Source organism: Callionymus lyra, chromosome 17, assembly GCF_982586985.1.
Source record: "Callionymus lyra chromosome 17, fCalLyr1.hap1.1, whole genome shotgun sequence".
Taxonomy (NCBI): Eukaryota; Metazoa; Chordata; class Actinopteri; order Syngnathiformes; family Callionymidae; genus Callionymus; species Callionymus lyra.
The window spans coordinates 4,699,083-4,720,069 of record NC_141834.1 but is presented as its reverse complement, the minus strand read 5'-3'; the positions used below and the strand labels follow the sequence as shown (position 1 = coordinate 4,720,069).

At 45.1% G+C, this 20,987-nt stretch overlaps 4 protein-coding genes across 6 annotated transcripts; 1 reads left to right on the top strand and 3 right to left on the bottom strand.

The window, feature by feature from the left end:
* Window positions 1-1,020, bottom strand: LOC148062184 (uncharacterized). Of its 2 annotated transcripts, XM_087812886.1 has the most exons (4): window positions 973-1,020; window positions 703-886; window positions 576-640; window positions 1-147 (listed from the first exon to the last, which is right to left on the bottom strand). In XM_087812886.1, the coding sequence occupies exons 2-4, from the start codon at window positions 884-886 to the stop codon at window positions 76-78; spliced, it is 321 nt and encodes a 106-aa protein (XP_087669012.1). In that variant the 5' UTR covers window positions 973-1,020; the 3' UTR covers window positions 1-75. The 2 variants fall into 2 exon arrangements, with proteins under 2 accessions (XP_087669012.1, XP_087669011.1); XM_087812885.1 differs by having other exon boundaries at window positions 703-1,012.
* Window positions 1,021-1,729: 709 nt separating this feature from the next.
* LOC148062183 (leukocyte antigen CD37-like) lies at window positions 1,730-5,414 on the top strand. The gene is made up of 8 exons (XM_087813154.1): window positions 1,730-1,842; window positions 1,948-2,023; window positions 2,075-2,187; window positions 2,251-2,325; window positions 2,381-2,479; window positions 2,533-2,724; window positions 5,084-5,167; window positions 5,250-5,414. The coding sequence occupies exons 1-8, from the start codon at window positions 1,768-1,770 to the stop codon at window positions 5,355-5,357; spliced, it is 822 nt and encodes a 273-aa protein (XP_087669280.1). The 5' UTR covers window positions 1,730-1,767; the 3' UTR covers window positions 5,358-5,414.
* Window positions 5,415-5,458: 44 nt separating this feature from the next.
* On the bottom strand, window positions 5,459-8,830 carry hjv (hemojuvelin BMP co-receptor). The gene is made up of 3 exons (XM_087779074.1): window positions 8,714-8,830; window positions 8,066-8,613; window positions 5,459-6,076 (listed from the first exon to the last, which is right to left on the bottom strand). Exons 1-3 carry the CDS (start codon window positions 8,808-8,810, stop codon window positions 5,459-5,461), a joined length of 1,263 nt encoding a protein of 420 aa, XP_087635200.1. The 5' UTR covers window positions 8,811-8,830.
* Window positions 8,831-9,890: 1,060 nt separating this feature from the next.
* Window positions 9,891-20,208, bottom strand: thbs3a (thrombospondin 3a). 2 transcript variants are annotated; one of them, XM_087812513.1, is made up of 23 exons: window positions 20,015-20,208; window positions 19,540-19,746; window positions 19,110-19,363; window positions 18,934-19,036; window positions 18,840-18,866; window positions 18,676-18,758; window positions 17,728-17,779; window positions 17,515-17,663; window positions 16,523-16,660; window positions 16,360-16,434; window positions 16,136-16,288; window positions 15,953-16,063; window positions 15,782-15,889; window positions 14,679-14,838; window positions 14,492-14,610; window positions 14,355-14,407; window positions 14,071-14,252; window positions 13,643-13,821; window positions 12,787-12,835; window positions 12,531-12,727; window positions 11,382-11,554; window positions 10,827-10,966; window positions 9,891-10,272 (listed from the first exon to the last, which is right to left on the bottom strand). In XM_087812513.1, exons 1-23 carry the CDS (start codon window positions 20,085-20,087, stop codon window positions 10,211-10,213), a joined length of 2,847 nt encoding a protein of 948 aa, XP_087668639.1. In that variant the 5' UTR covers window positions 20,088-20,208; the 3' UTR covers window positions 9,891-10,210. The 2 variants fall into 2 exon arrangements, with proteins under 2 accessions (XP_087668639.1, XP_087668640.1); XM_087812514.1 differs by having other exon boundaries at window positions 19,540-19,723; window positions 20,015-20,207.
* Window positions 20,209-20,987: the final 779 nt, after the last annotated feature.

Here is a 20,987-nt window from a genome sequence, read left to right as displayed (position 1 = left end):
TTTGGCAAGAGTCCGTTTTTATTTAAGGCACTCATTTGGATCAGGTTCTGGGTCAAGGGACTGTGGTCCTGGTCCTCATAAGGTCATCTTCAGTGGTAGGACAACCATCAGAAGCAGTATGGAGCTGCACCCTCCAGTGCCAGAGACCTGAGGAGAGACCAGGATGTCATTATCAGGAGAGGAACATAAGGTATTAGGACTAATAGATCCCGGTCCAGCCTAGCCTAGTCCATTCTGAGGGACCCAACGTCCTCTATGACCAACGTGGCCAGAGTCGGGGATGGCCCACTATCCTCTAGCTCAGGGGTCCCCGACCTTTTTTGTACCTCGGACTGGTTGATTGTCAGGTTTCTGTTTACGGGCTGATGTTCAGATAGAAAAAAAAAGTAAAAACAAAATATCATGACCTGCATCTATGTATGTTTGATTGTATGCCGACGATAAAAAAAAGACATTGTCCTAATGTGTGAGTTTGTTTTTAAGCATTATTTATATGGAATGAGGACTCTGAAACAGAAGTTTTCTGGTGTGGCTCTCTGGGGTCTGAGACTGTATGGTGTGTTATTTTGACTTACCTGGTTGACCGGACAGATCGGAGAATGGTTGATGATCTTGTGATCGTCGTTATACAGTGTGTGGTCTGCAGACAGAGAACAGAGTCAGAGTTTCTTTGACACGAGTGTGTGTGAGAGTCCTCCTCACCATCGTAGTATGCCTCCATCGGCCCCTCAAAGTAAACCTCCTCAGTCATGTTGTCGTGGACAAAAATGGCTGGCACCTCGTCGAGTGTGTCATGGAGTGTGTTGTTCTCTGTGGTTGCCTCACAGACCCACAAAGATCCCGACAGACCAAGTGTCAAGAAGAGGAGCACAGAGTTCTTCACCATCTTACGAGTTCAAACTCGGTCAAAAAACGTTTTGTCAAAATGTATCAACAGAAACTTTTAGAACATCGACCTCATAACCGACTGACCTTTGATGACACCCGGCAGCATCGTCACAAAACGCACTGAGAACGCACAACTGGTCCAACACTCTTATCTTGAGCCCCCACATGTTGGTGACGCCCACAAACACACTGATACAGTAGCAACACACATGCTACACAACATCCTCACTCAATACACACACACATACTTTTGCAGATGTGGAATTTACAAACATGAAAAAGTAATAAATATTATAAAAAGTCATCATCACGTCAAATAAATCAAGTAAAAGTACGTAAAGTCAAGTGTCTTCAGCAGCAGCCTACCGCATAAAATGCATAATATTACATTTACACTTTGTATATTAATTCACTGCTGAGATAAAATATAATATTGGTACCATAACAAAAAATGACTTGAGGAAAATCAGATATAAAATATTTTTATTTTGTAGGGCTGAATTAAACTTATGAAAGTATCATAATTAAAAGCTTTTAAAAACAACTGTGTATTTACCAAAGTTACACATTTAAATCTCTATTCCTTATTGTGTTTTATTATTGTATTTATTGTAGAACACATTTACATGTGTTTAAAGATATATAATTAGTAGTTAATTAAATGAGCTAAGACTCTGTGTTTATATAATTGAGAATCTGACTCTGGGTCAGCTAATGCCTCATTGTTAGCGTGTGTGTTTGAATGATTGTGAGAGTGGTGTGTGTGTGTCACCATGTAAATGACAATAAGGAAGTGGACTCTGGTCAGGAACCTGACGTCATTCAGTTGTGTTTCGACTGAGCATTGAGCCGATCACAACGAGAATCGAGAGGCAGCGAATGAGAAAGATGGACCTGCAGCTGAAGCTTCTGCTGCTCAAGTTCTTCTCGCTGGTCTGCTACTTAATCTTCCTGGTGAGACATGTTGTGGTTTACTTTTGCCTTCACCTGCCTGACTACACAACAACAAATATCAGAGTTTAGTTGAGCTAAAGTGGTGTGTGTGCCCTCTGCCTGCAGGCCCTCGGCATCAGCCTAGGTGGCGCTGGACTCTGGCTTCTCTTTGACCCTGGAAACTTCCTCAGTGGGCCCTTAGGTAAGTCTGTGTAACAGTGAGTGTATCACAGGTGTGTGATTGTGTATGTAGAGCATGTGCAGCTGGTGGCCGTTTGTTTCGCTCTGATTGGTGTCATGGTGATACCGGTCAGTATTATTGGATGTTTGTCGGTGACCAAGGAGAACAGGATTCTGCTGCAGACGGTATGTCCACGACTGTGATCAGTTGTCAATATCTAGAAAGATCAATAACTGTTGCTGCTTCAGAATCTGTTCTTCCTGGTGGTCCTGATGTTCGGGCAGATCTTCGTCATTCTGCTGCTGATGCTCAACAGACAGCTGGTTGGTCCTGGTCCGTTTAGATTGTTGTTGTCCGCCGGCTCACAAATGTCTTCAGATCCAGAGGACTTTGGACCAAACCGTTGATGCCATCATCATCAAGTATGGTGCCGATGGAACCCCCAAGAACACCCTGCTCGACAAAGTTCAATCGGAGGTGAGTTGATCAGCAACAACATCAACAACAGCAATAACAGCTTTCACTCTCAGGGCAGTTGCTGTGGCAGAACCGGCCGCTCTGATTGGCTGGCGAACTTGTTTGTCATTGCCCAGAACGAGAGTGGACCTCATGTGCTGCCGTGTTCGTGCTTCAGCTTTCATGAACCCAACACTCTCTGGTGCTCGGACCTGCAGAACTTGACCAGTCCGTTGATCGGAGCTGGAAACAGCTCATACACTGAGGTGAACACATACACCATGTTTCCATGAAATTGAATGGTTGAATCTTTCTTGATTATTTTATTTTTCAAGTTGAATTTAATAACTTATATATTAAAAGGTTGAATTTCTTATTATTGATTAACTAAATTAAAATTTTTATATATCCGAATGTTTAATTTTTTTTATAAATTGTAATTGTAATTTTTATTTTGGATTTAAAGGATACGAATTAAAGCATATTAAAGTTATTGGAATTTGAATATCAAACCAATCAATTATTTACAAAAAAACAATTACCGTTCAATTTTTAAAAATTCTAAAAAGAACAACAAAAAAACAAAAAACATTAAAATGTAAAAGGTTTAATTCCACCTTTTATATTCTGATGGCACTAATTTACTTTAATTAACTGACTATTAATTTGTCAAAATAATGCGTTTTGGTCCCTGTACATCCCATTCGATCTATTCTATTCTCTTCTTTTTTTTTAAGCAAGATTATCTATCAGAAGGATATTAAAATAATAATTCTACACTAGAAATAACCTGACACAGTTTCCCTCCTGAGGTGATCAAGAGTACTGCTGAAAACATGTTAATCATGCTCCTTGTTCAGATAGAAAGTCAAATCAGTTTTAATACGACTTACACCAAACAAAGTCAATCAAATTATTTAAAAAAAAATGAAAATAAGATATTAACAAACGGCACCAGGACATCAGAGACACGTTCAATACAAATACACACAAAGACACCGCAAATTAAAAACAAACACAAAGCGCCCCAGATAGACAGGATATGTCGAGACGACACAAACAGAGATTATTATCAGAACGTGAATGCATCAATTCAAATACAGTTTATTAGTGTGAATAGTTCTACAAACATACAAAATCAACACTGTTGATGAGTATTTTCAAACTTAAAAAGGAATAAAAAACAAAACAAAAACCAAAGCTACAGCAACACACATGCGTCAGTGTGTTTTGGATCAGTCAGATACGAACAGTTTTAATAACGGGTTATTAAGTTACTATGTTATTTTTTGTGATAACGATCGTGAAACTAATTACTTTGTCAAAAACAATCATGATTTAATCATAACTGTGATTTAAACAGGTTTGTTGATTGTATCAATTAATACAATTAGCTTATTGGCAGGGCAACGGCGACTGTTGTGAAAGATAGCGGGATCTGCACTTTTTTTATTTACAGGAGCTCCTTATATTTACACACGATGTTAGATAGTTAGAAATTGATGTTATTACTCTTTCAAAATAAATTAACTTTCACTGCACCTCTTTGTCACACACAAGTGATAGATTCAATGACAATGGGATTGCCATGGTGCGTTCAAGAACACGTGATATTTTAAAACTAAAAGGGGAACACTGTAAAACTTTCACTTAAATGAATAAAAAACAACAAAGAAAAAAAAAACGAAACTTCTATTAATTGCAATTTGCAAAAGTTGCATACAAAAACAATACAAATGAAGAGGAGCAGAAATGTTGTGAACTTGATTAGGTCACTGTTGTCGGCAGTAACTTAATTTTACTTAACACTTTTAATACAGTGTTGTTCAGTTTCCATTGTTTTTATGTAATAGGTTTCTGTGGTGAAATTGGCAATCTGTGTTTTCCACAAAACTTTGGTTTATATAACTACAGTTTAATTGTATTTGTTTATTTAATTTATTGTTCGTACCTTTTCCCACATTGTTTAATCAATTGTTCAATTAGTTAGCAACTAGTTTCTTTGAAAGTAACGAGTAACTTTAAGTAACTGAAGCTCTTCTGAAAGAAATGACTAGTAACTATTTCACGGGTAACTTGCCCAACACAGCTTCCAAGTGTCGTGATCGCTCAATACTCAAGTCTGGCATCACCTGCCTCCCTTAAACGCTTTTACTGTCAGACTGACCCAAATATTCATCACACAGGGTTAAATCAAGGTAATTGCAGTTCTTGTGAAGTTGTTAACGATGAGATACAACAGGTATATGTGGATAAGGCACGCTTTGCACATCTAGAATTTTGATCTTCTAGGAGTGCCGTGATAAATAACGGCAGTCGCTGCTGGCTAGTCCACATGCATGTGTGAATACTGTGCAGATGTTAAAAACATTTTGGTATTTTTGGAATTACATTGGATTCTTCAAGTTTTTCTGGGAGTAAAAAAAATAGGACAGGTAAACCAGACCTAATCCAATGATGGAGCTGTATTGTAACGGAAGAAAAACCCTCTTTCTTTTAAACCTGTTGCACATTTTAAAAAAGAATAATGCTTTCAGATTATCGTCAGAAAGTTCAAAAAGAACAGAAGAAATTCCTGTGTTTATTGAACAGACCATTAATGTCTCTATTTGTGTGTACGTCCAGGGCTGTGACCAGCAGCTGCGTGATTGGCTGCAGAACAACATAGTCACTTTCGTCGGTATGGATTTTGGACTCCTGCTGGTCCAGGTGCAAGATAATCCAGTTTATTCCTTCTGATTTCATTGTGATGGCGTCCACTCTTCCTAAACCTACCTTCCTCTGCCACCAGTTAATCCTCTTGGTTCTGACCGGCTTGATCTACCTTGCTGTCACACAAAGGGCAAGGTTGATGAAAATCTCCGTCCCCTCCGACATCCAGCGACTGGTGGTCCAGTAGTTTGTTTTGATGATGTGCTGATCATGAATTCATTAAACATTTCTTTGTGAGAAACAATGTGGGCTCCATAGTGTTGGTCCAGCAGTTCTGGTTCTGTTGCATCAGGATGTGCACAGAACTCCCAGCAGGCCGAGCAGGAGCAGCATGGCCGGGCTGAACAGAACCGGTCTTCCGTGGGCGGTCACAGGCAACAGGTGGAGTGTTTGGGCGTCCTCCATGAGAGCCCGGGCGTCCTGCAGGGCGGTGACGGACGCCTCGCTGACGTTCAGGTCTCCGGTCGTGACCACGTCGAACACGCAGGCCCGGTAGTAGACATCCTGCGCCGGGAGCAGAGCGCCGCAGTGAGCATGAGCAGGAGGCAGCAAGGATGCCGGGTGAGGTGGGCGGAGTGTGTCCAGCCTCTGGGAGGGGGGGCACCCCCACACGCACAGCTGCAGGTCCTGCTCCGGCCCGAAGGCCTCCACGACGCTGCGGGGCGACCGCACGGACAGACTCAGCGAGCGCCCCACCTGTCGCACCACCAGCACCGTCCCTATGTGTGTCGCCCGGATCTCGGCATGGAGACCCGGGTTCTGAGTCTGGACTTGAAGGCTGTAGTGACCCGGGCGCTCGCTGCTCGACGTGGATCCGTCGGTGAAGGCGGACGGGACGTTGTCCAGCTCGGCCTGGTACAGCTGCTGATCCATACACTGGTGCCAATTTTTGAAGATGATGGTCACCTGACAGGAAGTAACCATTTAGGGTAAGTCACATGTTCTGGGTTACGTTTCAATTCTCACTTACAGTACAATCACTCAAATGCTCCTGAGCACCTCCTCTCGAGGGGATCCCTGCCACCCTTGTGTTATCTAAGGGTCAAAGTGACCTTTAGGCCCAAAACAAATGTGTTTGTGGTATCCCTTGTGATGTTCACTTTGACCCAGAGACAACACAAGGGTAAAGGGTTTTTCTAATTCTCAGAACAGCCGAACTGAACTTCCTAAAATCCCTGCTCAAGGGTGGAAGGATCAAGTGAACATTGATGTCCCCTTTAGAGCAGTATATCACCCAAAATGCATTGCTTCGTTGCATTAAAAAACACATCCATGTGGAGGCATTAATAGACCACTGTTGTCTGTCCCAATTCCCCTCCACTCTCCAAGTTCTTTCCATTTGATGTCATAGTAAGGGTTTAGGGTGTGTGTGCAAGGAAATACAAACTGTTAATGACCCGCAGCCCTGGTTAATGCACATTCTTTTAAAAACGTGATGCCCTCGCTCACTTGTACTTCCCCTCAGGGGAATCTTCGCCACCATCTTGAGGGTCGTTCCAATTCTCAGCTGCCCAATTTCTTAAAATCTGCTCTCGAGGTTGGAGGCATTAAGCAAACATCAATGTCCATATCAGAGCTGTATATTACCCACGATGCACTGCTTTGTTGCATAAAAATCACATCCATACAATGGAAGTAATTGACCTCTGTTGTCTGCTGTCTTTTTACCATAGAGGTTAATTCACCCAAAATTCAAACTTTACTCACTTTCTGCTGACCCTCATGTTTAATAAAGGTTGGTATTATTTTCAGAGTAATATATTCCTATTTAGAGTTACAGACAAAAATGTAAAGCGGATGATGCTCAGGGGTCTTCGGCTTAATCTTCGTCCAAAATGACACCAGAGCGCATTCTGAAAGCGCTTGCGATATTTAACCGGAGTTCTTCTGGTTTATATCGCTTAATATTATTCAAACCCTGCTACAAACTATTGTAAAATATAGACTTATTTTCTGGACGTTACAGACGAGCACCATAGCGGTATTTGGATGTTTTTAAGCGTGTATTTTTGGAAGCAGTCGCTACATTCAAATAAATACACATTTTTGTCTATAACTCAAAAAATTAAAAAAGATTACTGTAAAAATAATCCCAACCTTTAGTGGACATGAGGGTGAATAGAAAATAAGTGAAGTTTGGATTATGGGTGAACTATCACTTTATGTATTTATATTGCCCCCTAGACCCGGCGACGGATAAGCGGATGATGATGGATGGATGGATAAATGGATTATCTATGTTATTTATAAGCAAATTAATTAAAATGCGTAAGTCTGGACCTGTACTAAATATGCAAATTATAGTAACTGTTGTTGCTGCAGAAGTGTACATTTTTATATACATGTAACGATCCCTCCACATTTACTATAAATCACATAAAATTACATCTCTAAAGACTACTAAGCCCGGTAGATGTCATGTGTTGAAGTCTTCCTCTCCAAGATGCAGTAAGTCAGTCATCATGATGATGTTTTGAAATTATTTCTTTATAAAGTCCTCCTTCGTCTGAAATCTAAGCGAACGAGAGGTTACGAGTCCATTATGAAGTAATAATGTCTTCACTCCTCCTCCAGCCAGCTGTAATGAAACCCATTTTGTTTATACAACGAGTCTCTTGGAGGTGGAATCTTCCTGGATTGATGAAGCACGATGACAAACCTTGATTATTGACCAATCACAGCAGAGTAGAAAACTGTAAAATATGGCAACTTGTATCCAAATAGACTATTTATCTTTTATTTTACATTCTGTGCGGTTTATTTAGTTTATTTATATTTTTTTCTCTGCTTTTCTATTCTGCATTTCCTCCACTTTCCAATTGCCCTCTCTGTGATGTCATAGCAAGGATTTGGGGAAACTCAAACAGCCCATGACAGACTATGAAGTGAGCTGACCTTGGTAAGCGCGGTGGCGAACACGCCTCCTCTCAGTGATGAGCTGGTCGCCTGCACATACAGGTACTTGTTGTCCACCAGAGGCCACGCCCCCATCACTGCACAGGTCTGGAACTCGTCGTAGAAGGTTCGTATGTGGGGGTCTCCGAACACGCCACAGTGCAGGATCTCTTGAACCTGATTGTTTTTTGCTGCATGGTCTTTCTGGTATCGACAGTCTCCAGACAGCTTCCCCTGCGGGAGGGGCCTTGGCTGCATGGTGGGCCCGGCTCTCGGGCAGCGGTGCTGAATAAGCAAATCTTCGATGCCCTGGACTGCCGAGTGGTACGCCAGGTCACCGCGGCACGCCCGCGCCATTTTCTTGGTACACACACCGTAAGAGCGCAAGGCGCCGCAGTAGCCGGCGTTCACCGCCGCTCTGGTAAGGGGCGCTCTATCAGCGGACCCCCCGACATCACCGCCTGCCTCAAGGCTGCTGGAACTTCCCAGGTCCAGTGTGGCCGCCACAAATTCCGAGTTGCATCTAAGGATGCGGCAGGAAGCTTCGACTGCAGGGCAGAAGAGGGAAGCTTTTATTGTAAATTATCTGCCGACCAATGGCTGGGCTGTTTCAGGGAGGTCAGGTGAGGTCAAAAGGTTAGCTGGTACCTGCAGGGAGTCTAAGCTGGATCAGGAGCAGGGTCAGGTGAAAGCACCATTTCCCTGGGAATGCTGGAAGGGGGTCACAAGAGAGCCTGGCGTGCATCTTGTTTGACCTGGAGTAGCTCTGCTAATCACGTAACCCGCTCTCCACCAGGGCCATGGAGCGACCTGCAGACACAAAAGCAGTAGTTCACCTCCACAGTTGCTGACCCCAATCGCCATCATCAAGTTTCCACTGTTATGAGAAGGGGCGGGGCTTATGACACAGCTGTCCATCCAAATCAGGTTCAGACAGACAGTCACAAATCTGGTAGTCATGTCAGCTGACCTGTACCCCTTTAACTGAAGGGAGGGGCTGAGCTAAATTTAAATACCAGCTGCTGCCACAGTTACATGCACACTTACCAGACATGGATATGCACGCACATATACACACACTGCCGACATACGCGTGTATATATACGCGCACAAAGTTTTGTTTTATTTTAATTAATATTGATACAATGCCAACACAACAACATCCAAACAATCAGCACCATAAGTATGACTTCCTACCTGCCGGTCATGGTTCTGTCATGATTCTATCCAGCCAGGGCACTCTGGTGACCCAGGTCTTTGCAGCTCATGGCATCTCTGGGACTGGTCAGTGCGCTTCTGGTCAGGGGGTCTCACAGTTGCCTGGGAGGTTCCACTGATTCTAAATTAAACACCAGACTCACACCTGCCGCCGACAACTGACTACACACACACATGCAGTAGCAGAGATTGACCAGCAGATGTCAGTGTTGTAGTTTTCAGCACCTTTAATGGAGTCCCTGTCATAAATTAAAACATCGTCTGGATCCTGACTTCTGTTGTGATCTGGTTCTGGCTCAGAAGGCTGTCGGCGAACGAGGCGCCTCATGCTTGCAGCCCACAGGCCCTTTGTTGGAGGAGAATGGAAGGGAAGTCTGGACCTCTATCCAGGTCTAAACAGGTCTCATGCATCTGCCTTTGTTTTCCACCCACCAACCAACACAACTAAAGTTTAGGAGGACGCTACATACAAGTGTTATAATATCACAGCAGGCTCGTTGATATGTCCTCCCAGGATCCAGCACCTCCCGGACATGGTGCACCGACCCCAGGGTCACAACCTCCGCTGTCCTCGGCAGAGATGACTTTCATCAGAGACCACCAGAACTATGGATGTTTTGGTTTATTAAAATACTTTGAACATTTGAAACATGAATGTTTTCCAATTGACATGTTTGTCGTTTCTCCTGGTCATGTGACGAGTCTTCTCTTCCAGGTCAAACTTGTGGGCGATGTCCGAGATCTCGACCGCCGGTCTCCACATCTGCAGTCGTGGTTGAGTCCTCGCTTGTCCAAGCAACGTGTGTTTGTGTGTATCTGTGTATCTGTGCTGAAGTGTTTTTTCTTTTTGTTTCTCCATCTGTCTGTGAGTGTCTATGCATGTGCATGAGGTGTGTGAGTCTTTGTGCGTCAGTGTGTCTCCAACAATCAAACCTGGATGTGCAACATAACTTGTTTGCGATGAGACAGGAAGTCTTCAGGAATTGTGTCTGTGGATGAGGTCAGAGGTCAAAGGTGCATTCTAGGAATCTTAGAAATCACATGTAGTCATTAATAATATTTGTGCATTTGTTTTACTCAAGAGAAAAAAAAAATTGTGGCAATGTCAGTTGCTTTTCTAGCGGTGAAGAAGTAATAATTAAGTTAAAGAAATATGACTCAGTGACAAGCACGTGTCTTTCTTTTGTCACATTTCATAGCTATGAAAATAAAAATGTACTTTCTTAGACTTTGGATATCAACAGTGTTGGGCAAGTTACTTAAGATTACTTGCTACTGTCAAATTAACTAGTAACTAGGGTAACTTTTTGTAATTTAGGTAGAAAGGAAAGTTTGCCAAGTGCACATGCAAGTGTACGTTTGGATGTTGTGATAAATAAATAAAAGGTAAGAACAATGAATTAAATAAACAAATACAAATTAAATAAATGAGTGTTGCACCGATATTTTTTGTGGCCGATACAGATTTTAAAAGAAAATAAATAACTTGAAAACTTAAACAAGAAAACAGACAAGGGTCAAGGGTCAACAAGGGGTATCCCACCGTTGCAGCGGTACCGCAGGTTGGACCAGATGATGTTCTCCTGGGAGAAGCAGAAGACTCCAAGTCTCCCGCCTCTCATGCTCGTGTCCAGCACCACACCAGAGTCGGCCACAAGCTCCGCCCCCTCGTAGAGACGCACCCTTGCAAATATAAAGAACGGCTGTACATTAAGTCTAGTCCACAGCACCTGACTAGAACTAACCAGAGGGGAATAGAACTGACCAGGGTTGACCTGAACCAACTAGAGTTGACTAGATGTTGAAATCAAGTATTTATTGAAATAAAGCTTAATAGATGTAACTAGAGATTACTGGATGTGATTACAGTTGACTAGAATCGACTAGATGTGACTAGAGTGGTATAGAACCAACTAAAATAAAATGTATTATTATCATTTGAGCCGACTCAAGATGACTAGAGCGGAATAAAGCTGAGTAGAATGACAATTTAACATTTATATTATTAATGATATTTGAGCCAACTAGATCTGACTGGTATAGAGAATCACTGCAAGGTCACACTCTGCTGAGAACTGGTGGATCTGCTGGTTCTGACCTGATGTACCCGACCTGGGGACGGTGGCTGAGGTGCCAGCGGTACGAGGTTTTGTCCTTCCAGCCTACATTCCGAGGATCCTTCCAGAGCAGCTTGACCTCCCCCTGTGTGTCTCCTGTGTGCCACAGGGCGTTCCTCAGGTACTCACCAGGACCAGTTTGGGACTTGACCGCCTGTTGAAGTTTGGAATCAAAAGGTCAGAAGACCTGAACATCTCCTTAATGAGGTTCAACACCAGGGGGCAGCAACGTACCTTGATCTGCAGGTCTAGTGACTCGTACCTTGAGCTGCAGGTCTACTGACTCATACCTTGAGCTGCAGGTCTAGTGACTTGTACCTTGATCTGCAGTTCTAGTGACTCTTACCTTGATCTGCAGTTCTAGTGACTAGTACCTTGATCTGCAGTTCTAGTGACTCGTACCTTGAACTGCAGGTCTACTGACTCGTACCTTGAGCTGCAGGTCTACTGACTCGTACCTTGAGCTGCAGGTCTACTGACTCGTACCTTGAGCTGCAGGTCTACTGACTCGTACCTTGAGCTGCAGGTCTAGTGACTCGTACCTTGATCTGCAGTTCTAGTGACTCGTACCTTGAGCTGCAGTTCTAGTGACTCGTACCTTGAGCTGCAGGTCTACTGACTCGTACCTTGAGCTGCAGTTCTAGTGACTCGTACCTTGAGCTGCAGGTCTAGTGACTCGTACCTTGATCTGCAGTTCTAGTGACTCGTACCTTGATCTGCAGTTTTAGTGACTCGTACCTTGATCTGCAGTTCTAGTGACTCGTACCTTGATCTGCAGGTCTAGTGACTCGTACCTTGAGCTGCAGGTCTACTGACTCGTACCTTGAGCTGCAGGTCTACTGACTCGTACCTTGATCTGCAGGTCTAGTGACTCGTACCTTGATCTGCAGTTTTAGTGACTCGTACCTTGATCTGCAGGTCTAGTGACTTGTACCTTGATCTGCAGGTCTAGTGACTCGTACCTTGAGCTGCAGGTCTACTGACTCGTACCTTGAGCTGCAGGTCTACTGACTCGTACCTTGAGCTGCAGTTCTACTGACTTGTACGTTGATCTGCAAGTCTAGTGACTCGTACTTTGAGCTGCAAGTCCAGTGACTCGTACCTTTAACTGCAGGCTTAGGGACTCATACCTTGAGCTGAAGGGCGGGCTGTGCCTTGGCTCTGAAGGGCAGCGTCTGCCAGTACGACTGCTCGGTCTGCTTCCACATCACCACGTAGAAGCTGGACGAGTCCTGGTAGCTGAAGATGAAGCCGGCGTGATCGTCGTCCGTCACCGTGTTGACGTGGAATGTTCCTTCAAATTCAACTCCGTTGAAGGATGTGTAGCCTGCAGAGAGCACTCGGTCTAGTCCACTGAACACACTCGACTGACTCGACAACACTCACCTACAGCCAGACCAGGATCACTGTTCATTGTCTGAACAATCTCCATCCCCTGAGACACACACACAAGGGAAAACATTGACATACACAAATACATAGATCAAGCTTCTACACAGTGGATCACATTTATAATTCATAATACGAATGAGTAATTGTACATGCAGATTTTCACATAAAGGTGTACTCCACAAAAAACCTACTCCGGATCCATGAACCACGCGGTGATGACGAGCGCAAATCCCTTGTAAAGTGAAAGCAGCTCATGGTAATGACTAATTATTGCAAATCCTTGCACAATGACTTAACGATGATCACCATATAAGGAGGTAAATGTAAAATGGAGATGATCCTTTCCCTGGTCAGACACGTCGCAAACAGAGAGGGAATCTTTTTTAAAGCGGAATTAAGAAAATACATTTTATTTCCTTCTGTATTTTTATTTTTTTCTACCAATTAATGGGGTTAAAAAAAGAAAATGTTTTACAAAGTACAAGTTAAGCAGATATATTTTATTTTACTCCATTAATGGTGTGAAATGAAATTAAAGGCACACAAAAGAGAAACATCAGCTAGACCAGTGATGTCGCAGTCAAAAAGGCAAGATAAATTCTCATTTTATATTTTGTTATTTCAGCTTTATACAAGCCTATATTCTTTACATTTACATCATTTTATTACCAATCATCATGTAGAAAAAAATGTGTCATCTGTTTGGTTAATTAAACTAATAAGTTAATCTGCAAATAGTCAGATAATTTAACTAAAAGTGTCAATTCCATCAAGCCCTAGTGTTTGTGTTTCGCTTTGTGTATGTGTGTCTTAGTGTCTTTGTGCGAGTCTGTGTGTGCGAGTGTGTCACCTGGTTCAGGACGACCCAGTTGGGATCGATCTGAGCGTCACCCTCCGGGTCCAGGATGACGGTCTGATACGCTCTGAAGTCCGTCAGAGTTACCTCAGCGCTCTCTGGACAGGCGTCCATCATATCCATCACTGCGTCGTTGTCGAAGTCGTCCTCACACACGTCACCCACCCCGTTCACTGATGACAGACGGGTCCGAGAAAGAAAGGTGGAGATAGGTCAGCGCCAGAAAAACAGAGGCTAGAAGAAAGATCGAGACAGCTGAGAGGGTAAGACAGGTCGTGCAGTGAGACAGGACACAAACATTGCAACAAGAGAGAATAATACATCGATGACAGGTTTGAGTGTTTAAAAGAGAGACACAGCCAGAAGGGACAGAGTGAGACAGGAATTTCTGTATGAGAGGGCGATACAGAAATACATCTCACTGTCAGAATCTTTCTGGTTGGGGTTGACGATGAGTCGGCAGTTGTCGTAGTCGTCTAGAACACCGTCGTTGTCGTCGTCGTGGTCACATTCGTCTCCCAGCCCGTCGTTGTCCGAGTCCAGCTGTGAGCCGTTGGGAATGTCGGGACAATTGTCTCTGCTGTCCTGGTGGCCGTCCCCGTCCCTGCAGACACACCTCAAGTCACATTTTGTCCCAGGAAGCCAGGGCTGCAGGCCCACACCACTTCTTTATGTGTTGGTTTGTCTGTATGTGAATATGTCTCACGTGTCGTGGTTGGTGTCACAGTCGTCTCCGACCAGGTCGTTGTCAGCGTCTGACTATAGAACAACAAGAAGTGATGAAGGTTCAACAATGACTCTTGACCTCAGTGTGTGTGTGTGTGTGTGTGTGTGTGTGTGTACCTGCATGGGGTTGTTGATTTCTGGACAACTGTCGCATGCATCTCCAACTCCGTCTCTGTCTCTATCCGTTTGCATCGGGTTCGGAACCCTCGGACAATTATCCAGGACGTTTGGAATTCCTACAGGGATGGAGGGACGGACGGGATAATTAGTCGTGTGGATCTAAACTCCAGACTCGATTCCTCACCGTCCCCATCGATGTCCTGGTCGCAGGCGTCTCCCTTCCCGTTGCGGTCCGTGTCTCTCTGGTCACTGTTGGGAACGTTGGGACAATTGTCACAAGCGTCTCCAAATGAGTCGCTGTCCGAGTTCTGCTGGTCTGTGTTGGACACCAGACGACAGTTGTCCTGGAGGAGTCACATGACAAGGAGGCTTGTATAGTTCTTAAGCACTTAACATAGAAAGTCAGATATGTAAATTAAGAAACATGGAAATGTGTTGGCTTGCAAACGCACAAAAATTATGAAAGTGTGTCGAAATATATCGTATCGAAAAGTATCGTGAGCTGAATATATGGTTTCAAATCATATTATGAGCAGAATGTATTGTATCGATTTGTATCGTGAGCGGAATATATTGTGTGAAATCGTATCATTAGCTGAATATATTGTATTGAATCTTTTCGTGAGCTGAATATATCAAATCGAATCGTATTGTGAGCGGGATATATTGTATCGAATCATATCGTGAGCGGAATAAACTTTATCAAATCGTATCATGAGCGGGATATATCATATCGAATCGTGAGCTAAATATATCGTAACAGATCATATTGGAATCGGAATATATATCGTATCGAATCAAATCGGTAACGCACTAAATCATATCAAAACATATTGGGATTAGAATATTTTTTATCGAATCTTATCGGGATCGGAATATATTGTATCGAATCATATTGGGATCAGAATATATCATTTCAAATCATATCGTTTGCTGAATATATCGTATCGGATCATATCTGCATCTGAATATATCGTATCAAATCATATTGGGAGTGGTGTATATCGTATCGAATCGTATCGTGAGCAGAAAATATTGTATCGAATTGTATCATAAGCTTAATATATTGAATCAAATGTATTGTGTGATTAGTGTATAGTTACAACAGCACTACTTAGTGGTCATGTTGGAAAGTGCACATCAGAGATACTGACGATCAACAATGATGAAAAAAAATGTTGATGTGGTATGTTTCAAATTTAAACACGTGCAGAAATTAATTTGTCATTTTAAATGAAACAGTAAGATTTGAACTATTGACACATTTGAAAAGTCTCTCACACACACCTCCACGTTCTTGACTCCGTCTCCATCTGCATCCTCATCACACTGGTCTCCGATGCCGTCCTGATCGGCGTCCTCCTGACCAGAGTTGGGTGTGTGCAGACAGTTGTCCTGCAAGACACACAGATGTCACACTCACATGGCAAAACAACAACAACAACAACAACCGTTTACCTCTTTACAGTGTTTGTTGTTGTCCATGCACGGCAGAGAGCGGTCAGGGTAGCCATCAATGTCTTTGTCCACACCACAGGTGTTCCCGTTACCTGCCCAGCCCACGTTACACTGCACACACAAAACCAGTATAACACACATGCAGCCAACATACTACCTACACACACACAAACACACACTGACCTGACAGGACACTTCTCCGTTCCTCTCCATGGTGCAATGTGCATTGGTGTCACAGGGGTTAAAGGTCAACGTTGCGCATGAATGTTGAGCAAAACAACCGGCTGTCTGGTTTCCAAGGAAACCAGGTTTGCAAGCGCCACACTTGAAGGACCCCTGGGCCACAGGGAGAGATGGGTTGAGGCGGCAGTACTGCATATGTGATGCGGGCAGGTCAGTGAACTCACCACTGTGTTGATGCACACAGAATTGGACACGCAGGCATCAGGCAGGTCGAGACACTCGTCAATGTCTACACACTCCTGAGTGACACACAAAGTTATTTGAGTGATAATGACACGCTGCTGAAAAGTATGAAAAGTGCATTTGTGGTGCCAGTGTTTATTTGACCTGCTTGTGTGTCTTTGCATAGTCCAGTCCTTGCCCAACCAGCGGCGCCCCCCACAGGCCAGGAGGGCACGGCTGACAACTGAAGCCCCCAATAGTGTTGCGGCAGGCCTCCGCAGAGTAGCAAGGGTAGACCTGACACTGAGAAGAGACAGGACTGATATGATGAGGAGAGACAGGTGTGTCAAGAGGTGAGACGGACCGGTCGGACATGAGGGGAATAGACAAGTCTGATATAAGAAGCGACAGGCGTGTCATGAAAAGGAGAAATTGACAGTTCTGACATGAGGAAGAGAGACAGGTGTGATATAAGGTGGAGAGACATGAGGAGAAGGGACAGGTCTGACATAATAAGAAGAGACAGAACAGTCTGAAATAGGAGGGGAAGCATGTGTCCTGCAGGACAACGAAACAGGTGTGTCATAATGACATGACATGAGGAGAGAAAGACGAGTGTGACATGAAGAGGAGAGACGGACGAGTGTGAGATGAAGAGGTGAGACGGACGAGTGTGACATGAAGAGGTGAGACAGACGAGTGTGAGATGAAGAGGAGAGACAGACGAGTGTGAGATGAAGAGGTGAGACGGACGAGTGTGAGATGAAGAGGAGAGACAGACAAGTGTGAGATGAAGAGGAGAGACAGACGAGTGTGAGATGAAGAGGAGAGACAGACGAGTGTGAGATGAAGAGGAGAGACAGACGAGTGTGAGATGAAGAGGAGAGACAGACGAGTGTGAGATGAAGAGGTGAGACAGACGAGTGTGAGATGAAGAGGAGAGACAGACGAGTGTGAGATGAAGAGGAGAGACAGACGAGTGTGAGATGAAGAGGAGAGACATGTGTGACATCAGGAGTGAAGACAGGAGTGACATGAGGAGTCAAGACAGGACTGACATGCGGAGTCAAGACAGGAGTGACATGAGGAGTCAAGACAGGAGTGACATGAGTCAAGACAGGAGTGACATGAGGAGTCAGATACGACTAGTAGATCACCTCATTCTCATCCTCACAGTGAGTGCCGTTGCCACTAGTCCCAGGGGGACACGATCCACAGGTGTATCCGGGAAAGTGAAGGCTCTCCATGCAGGCGACACCAGAGTGGCAAGGGTTGGGGGTGCAGCGGGAGTGTGGCTCGTGAAATCCTGCAGGGGGAGACAGACTTGAACCAGGTGCTCTGACCAAACAAAGAGAAGAAGACAGACTCACCACAGACTTGACACTCCAGGATCGTGTTCCTTATCAAAGACATCTCCTTCACCTGTGAGCACAGATACGATCAGAACCACCGCCTCACTCTACCCGTCTCACTGCACAATTCTCAAACTACCTGTCTCACAACATCACTCTTCTTGTTTAACCCCACAACCCTCACTCTACGTGTCTCACTGCACAACCATTACTTTACCCGTCTCACTGCACAACCGTCACGCTACCTGTCTCACTGCACAACCATCACGCTACCTGTCTCACTGCACAACCATCATGCTACCTGTCTCACTGCACAACCATCACACTACCTGTCTCACTGCACAACCCTCACACTACCTGTCTCTCTGCACAACCCTCACACTACCTGTCTCACTGCACAACCCTCACACTACCTGTCTCACTGCACAACCATCACGCTACCTGTCTCACTGCACAACCATCACGCTACCTGTCTCACTGCACAACCATCACACTACCTGTCTCACTGCACAACCCTCACACTACCTGTCTCTCTGCACAACCCTCACACTACCTGTCTCACTGCACAACCCTCACACTACGTGTCTCACTGCACAACCATCACGCTACCTGTCTCACTGCACAACCATCACGCTACCTGTCTCACTGCACAACCATCACACTACCTGTCTCACTGCACAACCCTCACACTACCTGTCTCTCTGCACAACCCTCACACTACCTGTCTCACTGCACAATCCTCAATCTACCCGTCTCGCAGCAAGACTCTCCTTCTACCTGTCTCACAGCCTCACTCTAACTGTCTCACATCAAGACCCCCACTCTACCCGTCTCACAGCAAGACTCTCCTTCTACCTGTCTCACAGCCTCACTCTTACTGTCTCACATCAAGACCCCCACTCTACCCGTCTCACAGCAAGACCCTCCTTCTACCTGTCTCACAGTAAGACCCCCACTCTACCTCACCTGTTCTCTGATGTCCTGCCGCAGCTCTCCCAGTATCTGGTTGAAGATCATGAGCTGACCAATAAGAGCTTTGGTGTGGTCACCTGACAGGAAGTAGCAGAGACCATGACAATTACTCTGAAGATGACTGTACGTTTGAGAGTTTCATGTTGTGGAATACTCACCCAGGATGGAGTTGAGCTCTCCGTTCACTGAAACATGACAGTGGAAGTTAAAGACTTAACACTCACGTCACTGCTGTTGTCCTGGGCAGCTCACCTGAGTTGTAGCTGGTGGCATCACCTTGATAGGGACAGTTGGTCAAAGCACCGGCTTGAGCGACGCTACCCCCTAGAGCAATTTGAAGAGAGTCTACTGCGCCCTGGACCCACCACCGGAACAGAACCACACACGGGTCAGAACTGGATCAGTGTCAGGTACGATGCAGGACCCACCTGCACGCGGGCGTAGGCCTTCTGTCCGTGCCGGATCTCCACAGAGTCGGGCTCCCGGGGAAGCGGTACCAGCTGGGGCAGACCCTGGCTGGAGTCCGCCAGTCTACAGTCCACGTACAGCTCCACGCCTAGTGTGTCGCGCCGCAGCCCACCTACTCGCAGGATGATGGAGTGACTACGCCCATCCGCCAGGTTGGCGTTCTGCAGGTTCACCGTGTGGACCTTCCCGTCCGCCCGCACATACCGGACCAGGACTAGTTTGACAGGGAGAGAGATTGAATATGAGGATGAGGGAACGTAACAAAAAGGAAAAAACAAGGTGGAAGGACAAACGGTGAAGGAACAGAATCATCTGAACTGCCACAGGTCAAAGGTCAACAACTCAAACATATAAACAGGATTCTTTCAGTCGACACCAGACGACACCAACCTTTGTTGATCTTCCCCATGACAGCAACCTCCAGGAACTTCCTGTTGTCCTGCCGACCGTACAGCCCAAGCAGGACGCCGCCCAGCTTGGCGGGCAGCCGCAGCGTAGACGCCAGGTAGATGTCACTGAGCGTGCTCAGTCCACCGGACAGCTTCTCCACCGCCGCCGCACTCTGCTTGGAGTCCTGGAGATTCAACACGTCCACCACTGAGAGACAGGCGTGCAGATGGACGGGTCAGTGCTGCTTGCATCTGAAACCTTCCCTGGCCAGAGTGCGGGACCAGGGTCGGAGACAAAGAATGGGTGGACAAAACTAGAAGATAAAGCCCAGGACGGTCCATACCGGGTCGTGGGTTCAGACAGAACCAGTGACGTCAAGTTTTCATCTTCTTGGGTCAGTAAAAAATCTGACGGAGTTCTGTGACGTCACGTCTCAAAAAAACGTTTGTGATCAGGATTTAATAAAGTTTCTTACCTTCGACATCCAGAACTGCGGTCATGGCTTTCATTACTGACAGCAGAACCAGAACCACTGTCGCTGGACCCATGGCTGCAGCAGCAGAGAGAACCAGAACCAGAGCAGAAGTCGAAACACGGGGCGAGAGCGAGTAGCAGGAGGAGGACCGAGAGAGACTGTTCTCCGGGGAGGAACGGTTCGGAGAAGAAGCAGAAGGATCACGACCTCCTGTCAATGCGCGCCGCAAGTCTTACAGCAACTCGCGCGCGCTGGGCTGGAGCGCGCGACCGGCGACAGCGACGTGATTGGTTGTTTGACGATAATTGAAACACGGTAACTTTGTGTGTCCAAAAAGTATCGTCAAGTTATGCAGAACCAGGAGTCGTCCCGACTATTCCGTCACTCTCCTAGATTACTCTGGATGAAGAATATCTTGCGCTTCTCTGAGCCCTCGTATTTTGGGACCCGTTATCTCTCAGTACCGGCTAATCTTGGCACTGGGAATGAAAAAAAAAAAAATCCTAAATATTTGTTTTTCTTATGTTGATAGTTTATATTTTGCGATGCAGTTCCCTATATTTGCAGAAACAAAAACGTTTTAAGCCACAACGACGTTTTGAAGATTCCACTTTTTCTGCGTCGAGAGGGCGTTTTCTGTTTTTCTACGACACGATTCGTGTCTCTTAACATATTTTTGATGATGAAAGCTGATGTCATGTTTGTTCGACGCGACAATGTCGTTTAAATGCACTTCGTTTTGAGTTTGAAGTTCTGAAGCTGCGGAGTTGGAGGTCCATTTCCACTCACAGTTCCCCTGTTTGTTTGTGTGAGAGACACCATGGCAACCTGACCTTAACACTAATAAGGGAGGTGCTGCTGGAAGAGGGAGAGGGAGGGAGGGCAACAAAAACTTCCAATAGCAGCTTACTTGCTTCAAGATCATCAGGTGAAGTTAAAACCGTTTCCACATCAGCTCATTTAACACACACAC

What these genes read in the sequence shown, in the direction of transcription:
- thbs3a (XM_087812513.1), bottom strand. Translation starts at nt 20,087, where the DNA reads ATGGGTCCAGCGACAGTGGTTCTGGTTCTGCTGTCAGTAATGAAAGCC. An exon ending in CCTGGAGTGTCAAGTCTGTG is followed by an intron (nt 17,664 to 17,727) that starts GTGAGTCTGTCT and finishes CTCCCCCTGCAG; the next exon opens with GATTTCACGAGCCACACTCC. An exon ending in TGTGACACCAACCACGACAC is followed by an intron (nt 14,253 to 14,354) that starts GTGAGACATATT and finishes GTGTGTCTGCAG; the next exon opens with GGACGGGGACGGCCACCAGG.
- hjv (XM_087779074.1), bottom strand. Translation starts at nt 8,810, where the DNA reads ATGCACGCCAGGCTCTCTTGTGACCCCCTTCCAGCATTCCCAGGGAAA. An exon ending in CCAGCTTAGACTCCCTGCAG is followed by an intron (nt 8,614 to 8,713) that starts GTACCAGCTAAC and finishes TCTGCCCTGCAG; the next exon opens with TCGAAGCTTCCTGCCGCATC. An exon ending in TCGCCACCGCGCTTACCAAG is followed by an intron (nt 6,077 to 8,065) that starts GTCAGCTCACTT and finishes ACTTCCTGTCAG; the next exon opens with GTGACCATCATCTTCAAAAA.
- LOC148062184 (XM_087812886.1), bottom strand. Translation starts at nt 886, where the DNA reads ATGGTGAAGAACTCTGTGCTCCTCTTCTTGACACTTGGTCTGTCGGGA. An exon ending in GATGGAGGCATACTACGATG is followed by an intron (nt 641 to 702) that starts GTGAGGAGGACT and finishes CTCTGTCTGCAG; the next exon opens with ACCACACACTGTATAACGAC. An exon ending in CGATCTGTCCGGTCAACCAG is followed by an intron (nt 148 to 575) that starts GTAAGTCAAAAT and finishes GTCTCTCCTCAG; the next exon opens with GTCTCTGGCACTGGAGGGTG.
- LOC148062183 (XM_087813154.1), top strand. Translation starts at nt 1,768, where the DNA reads ATGAGAAAGATGGACCTGCAGCTGAAGCTTCTGCTGCTCAAGTTCTTC. An exon ending in TGATGCTCAACAGACAGCTG is followed by an intron (nt 2,326 to 2,380) that starts GTTGGTCCTGGT and finishes AAATGTCTTCAG; the next exon opens with ATCCAGAGGACTTTGGACCA. An exon ending in TCGACAAAGTTCAATCGGAG is followed by an intron (nt 2,480 to 2,532) that starts GTGAGTTGATCA and finishes TTTCACTCTCAG; the next exon opens with GGCAGTTGCTGTGGCAGAAC.